General features: G+C 41.1%; 1 protein-coding gene across 1 annotated transcript; it reads right to left on the bottom strand.

Moving 5' to 3' along the window:
* Window positions 1–4027: 4027 nt before the first annotated feature.
* Window positions 4028–9004, bottom strand: LOC117997525 (olfactory receptor 1F12). Its single transcript, XM_034985894.1, has 2 exons — window positions 8982–9004; window positions 4028–4982 (listed from the first exon to the last, which is right to left on the bottom strand). Exon 2 carries the CDS (start codon window positions 4967–4969, stop codon window positions 4028–4030), a length of 942 nt encoding a protein of 313 aa, XP_034841785.1. The 5' UTR covers window positions 4970–4982; window positions 8982–9004.
* Window positions 9005–15597: the final 6593 nt, after the last annotated feature.

Raw genomic sequence — 15597 nt, 5'->3', positions numbered from 1 at the left:
AACTTCTGTTTGTTTTTCTCTTGTTAATGTCTTTTATTACAGGGATTTCAACTGAGAACTCAGAATGATAGAGGGAAAATTATTTTTCAATCCCTAAACTAGCCCTCAGCTTAAAACCTTTGAGTAGCTCCCCATTTCAGGCAAGGCAAAACCTAAAGTTCTTAAAATGGCCTATGAGACCCCATTTGACCTATACCCCATGTAATCTATTACTCTCTCCCTAGCTCATTCTGCTCTACCATCCCCAGTGATCCTCCTTGCTCTACCTAATTAATAACTGTCTGGAAAAAGCACCAAGCCCACTAAATAGTTTCATTAGTGAATTCTGTCAAGCAGTTAAAGACCAATTCCTCACAATCTATTGAAAATAGAAGCAGAGGGAACACTTCCTAACTTTCTACTGTATCTACTACCGAAACCATTTAAAGACATTACAAGAAGAACACTACAGACCAAGCTGTCTCATGAACATAGATGCAAAAATCCTCAACAAAATATTAACAAATCCAATGGTATATAAAAAGAATTATATACAACAACCAAGTGGACATGCAAGAGTGGTTCAGCATTTGGAAATCAGTCAATATAATCCACAAATATAATCAACAGGCTAAAAAAGCAAAATCATAATCATTTGATTCAGAGAAAGCATTTGACAAAATCCAAAAGCTGTTTGTGATGCAAACTCTCAATAAACTAGTAGTAGATGGAAACTTTCTCTACTTGATAAAGAACATCTAGATAACAACCCACCCGCCCACCCAGCAAACCACAGCTAACTCCATACTTACAAATGAGAAGCTGAATATTTTCCTCAAGATTAGAAAATGGATAAAGCTGTCCTCTCACTACTATTTCACATCATGCTGGAAGTCCTAACCAGGACAGTAAGACAAAAATAAATAAAAGGTATACAGAAAGGAAAGGAAGAAATAAAGCTGTCTCTATTCACATATAAACTTTTTATGTAGAAAATCCCAGAGACCAAAAAACAAAAATCTCCTGGAGCAAGCAATTACAGCAATGTTGCAGGTTACAAGGTCAATATCTGAAAGTCAAAAAGAAAATACTTAGGTATAAACTTGACAAAATAGGTATAGGCTCTGTATGCAGAAAATTACAAAACACTGATGAAATAATTCAAAGAAATCTAACATATGGAGAGATATTCTATGTTCATGTATTGGAAGACTCAGAATTGTTAAGGTGTCAATTCTTCCCAACTTGATCTGTTGACTCAACATAACTCTCAGAAATCACAGCAAGCTGTTTTGTAGATATTGACAAACTAATTCTAACATTTATATGGGAAGGAAAAGATGTAGAATAACCAACACAATATTGAAAAAGAAGGACAAAGCTAGATTCACACTATAATTTTAATATTTGCTATAAAACTGTAGTCAAGATGGCATAGGTCAGTGGAAATAGACATAGGTCAGAGGAATAGAATAGAGCCCAGAAATAGACTCAAACAAATATACTCAGCTAATTTATGACAGAGATGCAAAGGCAATTCAATGGAGAAAGGATAGCTTTTTTCAGCAAATGGTGTTGGAACGATTAGATGTTTATATGCAAGAAAATCACCTTGTCTTTCACAAAATTAACTCAAAATGGATCAAAGACCTAAATGTAAAATCCAAAACTATAAAACTTCTAAAAGAAAACATGGAGAAATTCTACATGACCTTGAATTTAGTGGTTATATTTTAGACAACAACCAAAAGCATAATCCATGAAAAATAAGTTGGAATTTATTAAATTATGTTCACTGCTTGAACATAAGCAGTAAGTGCCGAGAGCTGACCGGGACCAAACCGAGGCCTTATCTCAACTGTGGGCCCGTGAACTGACTTCGCACTTGGTTCGTTAACTTCCTGCACCCTTCTGTTACCTTGTTTGTTGTGTGGCTTGTCTTCCTTCCTGCCTTGTGTGCTGTGTAAAGAAGCCAAGTTTATTCACATGGTGAATTGTCACTGAGTTTGGAATCCAGAACCTGCTTTATAATTGTGATTTAACTTTGCTTTATGATTAAATAAAGCTGACATTGTGGAAAGACACAGCTCGTATGTGTGCCTTCATAGCGTGCTCATGACACTGGTTCTCCAGCCCTTCTAGCAGTTTTATGAATTACCCAACACTCTTTTATTAAATTCTATTTCTGCTTAATTAAGCAGCATTGATTTCTGTTTCTTTGCAACTAAGAAAGCTGATGCATACAAAGATCTTTCAAGACATAGAAAATTGGGATTTGATTGGTCCATTATTGTCATTGCTTCTCTGTCCCACCCAGTGTTGCTTACACTGGTCCTTACAAGCTCCAGCAAAGTTTTCTGATCTCTGTCTCATAAGAAAAAAGTAAAAAACACAAGCGTAACTTGTAGATGGTCTTCTCATCATAAAGAAAGAAGACAAACATTTATAGCAGGATGATTTAAAAAAAATCTTTTTATTTCTGCCTGTTAATTATTACATATATGAAAATGATTGAGCATTTTATTTATTTGCTTTTTTTTCCTTTTTACCAACTTTGAAGAGATATTTTGGATAGTATGACTTAAACTATGGGACATATGGCATATGGAGAAAGGCACTTTGCATGGCTCTGGGCAACACAATGGACCCAGAAAACCGTCTGTTAAATCAACTATGAGTTCCAAATCAAAGATCACAAAGGCAAATATTATCAATTGCTGGTATGGTCGCTTCTCATATAGGCAACTCTAAATAACAGCACAGATTTTTAATTTAATTAATTAATTAAATTTGATTTTTTAAAAAGATATTAATTATTTGACAGAGAAAGAGAGCACAAGCAGGAGCAACAGGCAGAGGGAGAAGCAGGCTCTCTCTTGAGCAGGGAGCCCGATGGGAGGCTCGATCCCAGGACCCTAGGATCATGACCTGAGTGGAAGGCAGACACTTAACCAACTGAGCCACCCTGGCACCCCAATTTGTTTATTTTAGAGAGAGAGCACAAGCAGAGGGAGGGGCAGATGTGGACGGAGAGAGAGAATCTCAAGCACACTCTGCACTGAGTATGGAGCCCGACGTGGCGCTCAATCTCATGAGAGCTCGATCCCAGGATCCTGAGATCATTACCTGAGCCAAAACCGATAGTCGGATGTTTAACTGACTGAGCCACCCAGGCGTCCTAGATTTTTAATTTTAAAAATGGGATTAGTAGTCTTTGTAGGCAATTCTTTGTAGACCATGATAAGATTTATATACATATATACAAGGAAGATATAAATGCTACTTTTTACATAAGGGAATAAAGACAGGTTATAGGAAATACACACAATATAATCATAAAACATGACTAAATATAAAAAACATTAGGGTGAGAAATAACCCATCCCCTCATTCTCACCAATCCCTCATTTGGACCTTTCACCCATTCAGATTAATTTATTCGGTACATTTACTCACACACACCATGCTCCTTCTTACCTACCAGGCTTCCTCGTGGGTTTGGAATAGTCTCATTGTTTCTGTGTAAAAATCACCTATATCCAGGATCCAGATTAAGTGAGGCTTTTTTCTCAAAGCTTTACTTGACCTCACATACCCTCACCAATATCTTTTCTCTTTAACCTCTCATTGCAGTTATGATTTGAACCTTTTATTACATACCAGTTTTCTTCTCTTCTGTTTTTCATGCACGGTGACATGGTTACATCACTTCTGTCTACTCCAGAAGGACAGGACTGCGGGGGTGCTCTATTCACTCCCCATGGTATGTTTCTGTGTTGTCCTGAGCCATCTGGGAGTTCTTAACGATGTATTCAAGTGTTGATTTCATGTTCCTTCTGTATTTTCAGGAATATTATCTATCCATGTTTGCCCACAACAGTAATATCTTCAGGAGCTCAAATAGATAAGGCCTGTGATAAGGTAGCAAATTTAGGTCATTGCCAAGTTTAGTTAGGTATTTGGTAACAGCTTTGTAACTATGACTAGAATGAAAATGATGACCTGATGAGGATTTGTCTCCTGTTGAACGCCTTTCAGTCAGTACAAATCACTGGGAGAAGGTTTTGGTCTGGCCCACAGCCTTCTTTAATGCCCCCTTCAGCTCACTGTTCCTTAGACTGTATATGAAGGGATTCAACATAGGGGCTACGACCATGAAGACCAATGATGTGGCTGAGTCTTTTTCAGATGAATGGTTGGATGAGGGGCTCATATAGACTCCTGTGATTGCGCCATAGAAAAGAATGACCAAGGCAAGGTGAGATCCACAGGTGGAGAAAGCCTTGAGTTTTCCTTGGGCAGAAGGGATTTTCATCACAGCAGAGATGATGAGGCTATAGGATGCCATGATACACCCTGAAGGTACCATGAAGATCAGCCCCACTGCAGCCAGAACTATGAACTGATTGATACTGGTATCAGAACAGGAGAGGGGGAGGAGAGAGTTGATATCACAGAAGAAATGGTGGATGATGTTGTTAGAGCAGAAGTGCAGACGGGTGAGCATAAGGGTGTGCAAGAGGGGATTCAAAGTGGCAAAGACCCAAGACACAGACACCAGAGAGGCACAAAGGAGCTGAGTCATAATGGTGGAGTAGTGCAAAGGGTGACAGATGGCCACATAGCGGTCATATGCCATTACTGTGAGAAGGAAATTGTCCATGTTGGCAAACATCATACAGAAATACATCTGAGCCAGGCAGCCAGGATAGGAGATGGTCTGAGTCTGTGCTTGGATGTTCAGCAGCATCTTGGGGACGGTAGATGAAGGAAGGCAGAGGTCTACCACAGACAGATTGGCAACGAAAAAATACATGGGTGTGTGGAGGCGGCGCTCTGAGACAATAGCCAGCAAGATGAGCAAGTTTCCAAACAGCCCTGTTAAGTAGAGACACAGGAAAAGTACAAAGAGGAGAGCCTGTTGCTCTGGCCAACTTGAGAAGCCCAAGAGGAGAAATTCGGAGACACTGGTTTGGTTTCCTTTTTCCATTGCATGGATATATCTGCATGAAAACAAAGAGGATGAAATATTTTTTTTTAAAGATTTTATTTATTTATTCATGAGAGACAGAGAGAGAGAGGCAGAGGGAGAAGCAGGCTCCCAAGGAGCAGGGAGCCCGATGCGGGACTCGATCCCAGGACCCCGGGATCACGACCTGAGCCAAAGGCAGACGCTTAACCATCTGAGCCACCCAGGTGCCCGAGGATGAAACATTTTTGACAGAAAAAAAATTTTTCCTTTTTTCTTTTTTGTGTATTCACCTAGTCTTGTCTCATTTACTAAATATTTTCTTTAGGCCATCCTGCCTCCTCTCTGGTACTCTGTCCTGAGCTTTACTGACCGTGGGTATGTCCTTCCATTTCATCAGTCGACTTTTTATTTATCCTCCCTTACTGGAACAGCACCTCACCAGGACGTCCAAGGGACCTCTGTACCTCTCCCCTCTTCCTACCTGTGATGTCTATAGTGGCTCTTGTACATTCTGCGCTTCGTGTGGCTGCCTGGCTGCCAGTTGTGTGTTGGAACATGTCCATGAGTCTGACACACTAAGCGACTCTAAGCCAAACTTTGAGATTTAAAGGAGAAAAATTTTCCAAGATGTTTATCCAACATCCTATGAACCATCCTGCTTGGAAACCAGTCAGACATTTACCATTTAGGATTTATAAGAAGAAGGTAAACCATCTTAGCTTTTTAAGATTCAAAAGAAAAATACAGTAACATGCTTGACAAGTATAAAAAATTAAGCCTCTCAAAAATAGTTTACATGAAGACTATGAGCAACATAGGAAAATATTTAAAAATTGTATCTTAGCCAAAGCAGTGGAGAGTCTGGTGACAGAAACTGAAGGAAATGAAGGAACTCTGTTGGATTATTTTTCCAGTGATCAAATAACAGAAGTGTGAAAGGCATTCTACACGCAAATTTGAATGAGCCCTGGATTCTCTGGATGCAAAGCGCACGCCTTTCTCCACTTTACACATATGTTGTAGAATGCCTCTCTGCCTTGACAGTTGCTACTAGTGTGTAGATCCTTCACTTCTACTTAAAGAGAAACTCCCAAGAGAAAACAGCCCCTGTAGTCTTCCCTCTTCTTCCATCAAAGTCTCTACCCTGACACTCCAGGAGCTTTGGAGATAGTGGGGGAAATGGCCAGGTGAAGTGGCTTAGGTCTTGGACAGAGGAGATACAAAAATTTAGAATTTGGGCTCTTGCCACTTAATGCTATGTGGACTGAATAACAGGAAACCTGCCTGAAGAGAGGGAAGATTAAAGTAGATTTTCAGGAAAAGGGGAGAGTCACATAGCACTCTACTTCAGCTCTGACTTCTTTGTTAATTGATTTGTCCATCTAAAAGGATATCCCCTACTTATTTTCCCCTCTCACCTTTGCACCTTTGACCTTCCGGACCTAGCAATTCTTCCTAAACTCAGTTCTGAAGACACAGATTTCTTCTCCTTTTTCCTAGCATGGGCCAGGTTCATGCCCATTGGCATTTCGGTCCTCATTTACCCAACTCTTTCAACTGCTAATACATATCTTTCTAGTATTCTCTCATTTTGACCCAAGCCTATTGTTAACTGTTATCCTAAGCTCTTTATAGGATTCTGTTAAAGAACTGATCAGAATATTGAAAAATTCATTTACAGAGAATGTACAAAAGAAATATTCCAGAAAACAAGTACTCTGGAGGGAACAGAAAGAGCTTTTCAATAATCTATAGGAGGCATAAAGAAGGAGTTATGGGCATGTGAAAATACTCTGGATGTGTAACCATAGGTTTTATTGATTTCATCAGTGCATGAGGGTGGGGCAGTGTAACACTAAAGACCTCTCCCCTCCACTTTTCTATCAACCAAATGATTTCATTCTAGAAACATGATAAAACAATGGAAATTACATGAAACCAGCTGAGTAAATTCTGAAATTGTGTAAAAATAATAAAATTTTCACGAAGAAAAACTATAAAGACAAGGCTTACCACTATCAAGTACCTGATGCCACACTAAATGTTCTCATAGTTTGCTAATCCTCCTAACACCTCTATAATGTAAGTCACATATCCTCATTATAGAGACACTGAGTGTTAGCAGAGCCAGGACCTGAGTTAATTGATTTGAAATCTCGTCCACTTTTCACTAAGCCACTACCAAATCTAGGATTTAACACCTTCACAGGGAGGGCTTCCACTTATTAATCAATTCATTCATTCAGTCCACAAATGGTATTAGGCACTATGATATGTTAGACAATGCCTGGTGGCCGTGAGTAGAACCTGAGTTTGTCTTACTTATCTAAAGACTTGCTTCCGGGGCACCTGGGTGGCTCAGTCGGTTATGTGTCTGCCTTTGGCTTGGGTCATGATCTCAGGGTCCTGGGATTGAGCCCCACATCAGGCTCCCTGCTCAGCGGGGAGCCTGCTTCTCCCTCTGCCTCTGCTGTTCCCCCTGCTTGTGTTCTCTCTTTCTGTCACTCTGTCAAATAAATAAATAATCTTTTTTTTTTTTTAAAGAGCTGCTTCCTCCATTCTTCTCAGATCTGCTCACTTTCCAGCACACTTACCACATCCTCATATCAGGAATCTTCTGGGAAGAGACTTTAGCTTCTAAGTCTCAAGGGTAATGGGAAAATTTTTAAAAAGGGAATGTTGCCCCTCCTCCAGGATGTACGAGGTTGAGGGATGGGATGATTCTTGGGGCAGATGTATCCACTGTGGTGAGAGTTGGAGTGACCTCAGGACTCTCCAGCACTAGAGTTTATAGCTTCTTTGCAGTGCTTGAGAACCCAATCTTGCCAAGCTTCCTCAACTCTGGTAACAATTACTTTATCCCCTTTGTGGGTTTCCCAATTGCAACCCTAGGGATAATGTACCTGGCAGATAATCCTCCAGGGAGATTCAAGGAATTAAAAGATCTAGAAATTTTTCCAGGCTCCCAGGAAGGTTTGTAACACACATCTCCCCCTTCACCTTCCAAGAGGCTCCAAAACAACAAATATCAAACATGACACCAAAAACAAATGATTTGACTCATTCTCTAAATATAGGATTTGTCTTCCCTGATTGCAGCACTCTGTCAACAACACCATCCTTGGGCTTCTGAATGCTTGATTTATCAATGTTGCCTGAGAAAGGAGGGCCCATTTTTTTGGCAAAGAAGATGAGACAATGGGCATATGGTCAAGATTCACTGGTTTTATCATGTACTCCATCCCACAAAGCACTCAGCCCGATATAACAGTGAAATAGCCTTGTAAAGCCTCAGCTAATATGTCAGCTTGGGGATAACACCCAGAAGTTTGGGGATGTCATATTCCAGGATGGTATATATGCATGGAAAAATAACCATCCCATGGTAGTGTGTCCCCAGTGCTACAACCTATGTGTCTAGATGCCAAAGGGTGTGCATATGTTAGCTTTTTCTATATAACAAACCACTCTAAAACTTAGAAGCTTAAAACACCAACCATTATTTATCTCACAATTATATGAGTCAGCAGTTTGGGCTAGGCTCAGCTGGGTAGTTCTTCTGGCCTTGGCTAGACTCATGCAAATGCCTGCAGGTAGCATCTGGGTTCATTTAGGGCTTAGTGTTCTAGAATGGCCATAGCTGGGATGACACCTGTCTGCTCAATGTGATCTCTCATCCTCCAGAAGGATGGCCTGGGTGGTTCATATGGTAGGGGCAGATTTCTGAGAGAGTAAAACCATGAAAGGTGTCTTGAAGTGTAGGCTTAAAACTGGCACAATGTCACTTCTACTGCATTCTGTTGGCCAATGCAAGTCACAAGACCAACCCAGTTTCAAAGAATGGGGAAAGACTCTGCCTCTTGGTGGAAGAGCTTCAAAGTCACATGGCAAAAAGACATAGATTCAGGAACGAGGGCAAAATTGTGGGCAGTTTTGCAATCAACCAAAGATGAAAGTAGGATCTATCTATCTATCTATCTATCTATCTATCTATCTATCTATCTATCAATCATCATCATCTATCTATAACATATCTATATATATAAAATATATATCTATATATGAAATATATATCTATATATACATATTATATATTTTATTTATTTACCATTTCTCCAAATGATATGGCTTTAGAGTTTGTGTTTCTCATCCCTCTAGGTCAGCCATATATGATTCTAAGGAAGAGAATGTTTCCATCAGGAAACACAAGAGGGGTTTCACTGAACTTGAAGCTATGACTACCTTATGGCCACTCTGGGACCCTCATGCCACTAGACCAGTAAGTGAAGAAAGGGGTTATGATACTGGTGGAAGATGACTGACCTTGATTATCATGTAGATGACTGTGTAGATCATGTGGATGCTACACATAAGGTAAGGAATGAGTATATCTGGAGCCTGGGTGTGAATGTGGAATTACAGCAGCCATGACTATATAAGAGGAAGACAAGTAATGGTATAGTTCCCTTAAGGATAATATCTGGACCACCATTCCAGGCAAACAACACAGGCTAAAGTGACAGCTGAAGATAAATCAAATCTACTTTTGGTCAAAAGCTTCTGAACAGCTTACAGCAGTGAGATTGTAGCATTTTTACTAAATCTCTCTCTCTTTTTAAAGATTTTATTTTTAAGTAATCTCTACACCCAAAGTGGGGCTGGAACCCACAACCGTGAGGTCACCTACTGAACCAGTCTAGTGCTCTGCTAAATCTCTTGCACTAAGAGTTTATAAAGATCATGGGGTGCCTGGGTGGCTCAGTTGGTTAAGCATCTGACTCTTGATCAGTAGGCCCAGTGTGGAGCCTACTTAAAAAAAAAAAAAAAGATTTTATAGAGATTGTGCTGGCAGCCACCTTGCAGGGGACCCTCTTTGCTTGGACACAAAGGGATCTTAATGTTGTCAGGGGTGGACTGTTTCAGGAACCTCTTGAGTACCACCTGAGATCTTTGGGGCCTCACATTTTTCTAATTTCAACCACTGCTGCAGTAGTTAGCTCTGTGAGCTCTATTTTTATTTGAGTGCAACTTGACAATGCCTCAGCTTGGGCCTCTACAGCCCTTCTAATACTCCAACACCCTGGTAGAGGATAGGGAGACTGCTTAGTTAGGGCTGCATGCAGTGAAATTTGACCAATGGGGAATGGAGCTGATGGGTAAATATTTCTCCTTTCTTTCTTCTTGGGATATCTCCTAAGACCTATTTCAGGGGAATACATGTGACCAAGCACCCAGTTACTCACACTGGTGGCACACTTGATGACAAACCCACTTTTCTTCCCTGTTCTGCTCCCCTTCTTTTACTCCTGATGCTGTATCACATTCTGCACTAAGTACTTGCACACGAGCCTTTGTTTCAAGTTCTGTTTTCTGGGAAAGCCGTGGCTGAGACACAGAATCTGGGGGCCTATAGAAATGATCTTGATTATAAACAGGGATTTTGGCGTTATTGCATGTCATAGACATTTGCAGTCATAAGGATGGAGATCTCATGGGGAGAGATTTTAGAGAAAGAACACCTAAGACCAAGGTTTGAGGCACTTCAACATTTAATGATTGGGCAGTGGAGGGTTGGAGTCTAAATGCAGTTGGGAGGAAAATCCAGAGAAGTCGGTGGAAAGCTCATTAGGTAAATTAAAGGATAAGCTGCCATAACAAAAGACCCTGAAAATGTAGTGGCTTAAAGGAGGTCCTTTGTGTGCTTCCACCTCCACCTCTGTCTCCGTCTCTCTCTCAGCCTTGCTCTCAGGCAGTGGTGTAGCTGGTCAACATCTGCGGGACATTTCTGCTCCATTTTGTTCTAAGTGGCTCCCAGTATTGGAGGATTTGCCAAGACCTGTTCGTGTCCCAAAAGGGAGGCTCTCAGGCAACTCCTTGATGTAGGCTGATTGGAAGGTGGCCCATCGGATGGCAGCTTTTAAAGTTTATAAACACCTCTTTCAAGGGAAGATGGCATGTCTGGCTGCTCCGCCGGCATTGCTGGTGGAGAATTGTCTTTGTTTTGCTACTGTCCTGTCAAACCTAGGAACACAAGCCCCGCTGGCCACCAGAGCACGGCCCTGAGGAATGTGTCCCCCAGGCAGCAGCCACACTAGCCGAGTGTCAGACGTGTGCGCAAGCTCCTTTCACAGAGGCCCACAGGTGCACCGCAGAGACGGTGCCTGTCGGCCTCCAGGCCTTTGGAAAGGCTTGCAGCTGGCCCCTAGGTGGGCGTTCATTTAGAACCCCTCCCCCCACTCCAGTGCAGCTATGAAGATGTGAAAGTTGGCTTCTTTCACAGAATATCTGGGTGTTTCAGTTTGCTGCCCTGGAGGAGCGGGGGCAGCCAGTTAGGAACTGTTTCTGTTTGCTTCAGCCCTGTGGGACCCAGGAGTGTAAACCCACTAGGGCTCTGCTGGGAGGGGCATGGTGCCTCCTTACTCCTCCCCACAGAACCTTCACTGACGGCAGTGGGGCGCTGTGGCCACGTTACTCCTGGGTGCTGACGACATTTGCGCATCTTCACCAGGCTGCCATGAAATCACACCAGCTTGGAGTTGGCGGGGTGGGAAAGGGGCCACAGGCTTTTCTGGAATACAGTGGTTAGTGTCCAAAAGTTTTTTGCTTTTCTAAGTCCTTTGGCTAGAGAGATGAAGTCTTTCTTGATGCTTTTCTTTGGTCTGTGCCCATTGGTGTTTCTGGTGCTTCTCCAGCACCCAGTCAGTCCTGTCATATGAGAGGGAAGAGGACAACTCAGGGAACATACCACAGTGTTGTTCCTGAGGTCCCGAGGCCTCTAGCCTGTCTGCCTCCTACTCTTTCACGGTGTTCTTATGTTGTGTGATATACAATGTCCAAGATTTTAAGCTCTACTTTCAAAGCACATGTTCTGCCATTGCAAAGATGATCCCTAATAGGAGCTAAAAGGCTCTCCTATTGGACTGTCTGATGCTTGCCTCCATGCATGAGGGTGGCCAGCTCTGGCCCAGATGTGCTTGCACATGTGGAAGGCTGGTGGGCACCTTTGTTGTCTAAGTTCCTGCAAATGAAAAGGACAATCATTTCCAGAGTTCTCAGCTCATTAGACCTAATGATGGAAGTGGAGCATGAAGTAATGGTGCCGATGGTATTTGGTTGAAAATGCTAGTCCGGTGTCTTGTTTCTTCAGATTTCTTAGCTAGTGTACCACGTGTTGGTATTCTGGGTCAGATAATCACATTTCTCCTGCAACAAACACTTTGGAATATTTCAAATCTATTGACTTAATAATTCCACTTTAGAGCAACTTTAGAGCAGTTTTATTTTTTAAGATTGTATTTATTAATTTGAGAGAGAGAGAGAGAGAGCATGCACGAGCAGGAGGGAGGGGCAGAGAGAAGGGAGAAACAGGCTCCCGGGTGAGCCGGGAGCCCAATGTGAGGCTTGATCCCAGGATTCTGGAATCATGAAATCATGACCTGAGCTGAAGGCAGATGCTTAACTGACTGAGCCACCCAGGCGCCCCCACAAGGCATTTAATTAGACATCAACTAAGCTTTTATTTTTTATTTATTTATTTATTTATTATTACTATTTTAATTTTATTATGTTATGTTAGTCACCATACAATACATCACTGGTTTTTGATGTGGTGATCCACGATCCATTGTTTTCGTATAACACCCAGTGCTCCATGCAGTACATGCCCTCCTTAATACCCATCACCTAGCTAACCAATCCCCCCTCCCCCCTCCCATCTAAAACCCTGTTTGTTTCTCAGAGTCCATAATCTCTCATGGTTCATCTCTCCCTCCAAGTCCGCCCCCCCCTCATTTTTCCCTTCTTTCTTCTAATGTCCTCCATGCTATTCCTTATGTTCCACAAATAAGTGAAAACATATGATAATTGACTTTATCTGCTTGACTTATTTCATTTAGCATAATCTCCTCCAGTCCCACCCATGTTGATGTAAAAGTTGGGTATTCATCCTTTCTGATGGCTGAGTAATATTCCATTGTATATATGGACCACATCTTCTTTATCCATTCATCTGTTGAAGGGCATCTCGGCTCTTTCCACAGTTTGGCTATTGCGGACATTGCTGCTGTGAACATTGGGGTGCATATGGCCCTTCTTTTCACTACATCTGTGTCTTTGGGGTAAATACCCAGGAGTGCAATTACTGGGTCATAGGGTAGCTGTATTTTTAAATTTTTGAGGCACCTCCACACTGTTTTCCAAAGTGGCTGTACCAACTTGCATTCCCACCAACAGTGTAAGAGGGTTCCCCTTTCTTCACAACCTCTCCAACATTTGTTGTTTCTTTCCCTGTCCATTTTTGCCATTCTAACTGGTGTAAGGTCATATCTCAATGTGGTTTTGATTTGGATTTCCCTGATGGCTAATGATGATGAACATTTTTTCATGTGTCTATTAGCCATTTATATGTCTTCTTCAGAGAACTGTCTTTTTATATCTTCTGCCCACTTTTTGACTTGATTATTTGTTTTTTGGGTGTTGAGTTTGAGAAGTTCTTTATAGATCTTGGATACCAGCCCTTTATCTGTAGTGTCATTTGCAAATATCTTCTCCCATTCTGTGGGTTGCCTCTTTGTTTTGCTGACTGTTTCCTTTGCTGTGCAGAAGCTTTTTATCTTGATGAAGTCCCAAAAGTTCATTTTTGCTTTTGTTTCACTAGCTTTTGGAGATGTATCTTGAAAGAAGTTGCTGTGGGCGATGTCGAAGAGGTTACTGCCGATGTTCTCCTCTAGGATTTTGATGGATTTCTGTCTCACATTGAGGTCTTTCATCCACTTTGAGTTTATCTTTGTGAATGGTGTTAGAGAATGGTCGAGTTTCATTCTTCTGCATGTGGCTGTCCAATTTTCCCAGCACCATTTATTGAAGAGACTGTCTTTTTTCCATTGCATGTTTTTTCCTGCTTTGTCAAAGATTATTTGACCATAGAGTTGAGGGTCCATATCTGGGTTCTCTATTCTGTTCCATTGGTCTATATGTCTGTTTTTGTGCCAGTACCATGCAGTCTTGGTGATCACAGCTTTGTAATATAGCTTGAAATCGGGCAACATGATGCCTCCAGCTTTGTTTTTCTTTTTCAACATTTCCTTGGCGATTCGGGGTCTTTTCTGATTCCATACAAATTTTAGGATTGTTTGTTCCAGCACTTTGAAAAATGTCATTGGAATTTTGATTGGGATGGCATTGAAGGTATAGATTGCTCTGGGTAGCATAGACATTTTAACAATGTTTATTCTTCCGATCCATGAGCATGGAATATTTTTCCATCTTTTTATGTCTTCTTCAATTTCTTTCATGAGCGTTTTGTAGTTCCTAGAGTATAGATCCTTTATCTCTTTGGTTAGGTTTATTCCGAGGTATCTTATGGTTTTTGGTGCTATTGTAAATGGAATCGTTTCTCTAATTTCTCTTTCTACAGTTGCGTTGTTAGTGTATAAGAAAACAACTGATTTCTGTGCATTGATTTTGTATCCTGCCACATTACTGAATTGCTGGATGAATTCTAGTAATTTGGGGGTGGAGTCTTTTGGGTTTTCCACATAAAGTATCATGTCGTCTGTGAAAAGAGAGAGTTTGACTTCTTTGCCAATTTGAATCCCTTTTATTTCTTTTTGTTGTCTGATTGCTGTTGCTAGGACTTCTAGTACTATGTTGAACAATAGTGGCGAGAGTGGGCATCCTTGACGTGTTCCTGATCTTAAGGGAAAGGCTCTCAGCTTTTCCCCATTGAGGATGATATTCACTGTGGGTTTTTCATAGATGGATTTTATGAACTTGAGGAATGTTCCCTCTATCCCTATACTCTGAAGAGTTTTAATCAGGAAAGGATGTTGTATTTTGTCGAATGCTCTTTCTGCATCAATTGAGAGGACCATATGGTTCTTCTCCCTCCTCTTATTAATGTGTTCTATCACATTGATTGATTGGCGAATGTTGAACCACCCTTGCATCCCGGGGATAAATCCCACTTGGTCGTGGTGGATGATCCTTTTAATGTATTGTTGGATCCTATTAGCTAGGATTTTGTTGAGGATTTTGGAATCCGTATTCATCAGGGATATCGGTCTGAAATTCTCCTTTTTGATGGGGTCTTTGCCTGGTTTGGGGATTAAGGTAATGCTGGCCTCATAGAATGAGTTTGGAAGTTTTCCTTCTGTTTCTATTTTTTGAAACAGCTTCAGTAGAATAGGTATTATTTCTTCTTTGAATGTTTGGTAGAATTCCCCAGGGAATCCATCAGGCCCTGGACTCTTGTTTTTGGGGAGGTTTTTGATCACTGCTTCAATCTCGTTACTGGTTATTGGCCTATTCAGGTTGTCAGTTTCTTCCTGTTTCAGTCTTGGCAGCTTATAGGTTTCCAGGAAGGCCTCCATTTCATCCAGATTGCTCAGTTTATTGGCATATAGTTGTTGCTAATAATTTCTAATAATTGTTTCTATTTCCTTGGTGTTGGTTGTGATCTCTCCCCTTTCATTCATAATTTTATTAATTTGGTTCCTTTCTCTTTCCTTTGGATAAGTCTGGCCAGTGGTTTATCGATCTTATTAATTCTTTCAAAGAACCAACTTCTAGTTTTGTTGATCTGCTCTACTGTGTTTCTGGTTTCTAATTCATTGATTTCTGCTCTAATTTTAATTATTTCTCTTCTA

The sequence above is a fragment of the Mirounga leonina genome, unplaced genomic scaffold (assembly GCF_011800145.1).
Source record: "Mirounga leonina isolate KUSES-001 unplaced genomic scaffold, KU_Mleo_1.0 Mir_366, whole genome shotgun sequence".
Lineage (NCBI taxonomy): Eukaryota > Metazoa > Chordata > Mammalia > Carnivora > Phocidae > Mirounga > Mirounga leonina.
This window is presented reverse-complemented; position numbering and strand designations above follow the sequence as displayed.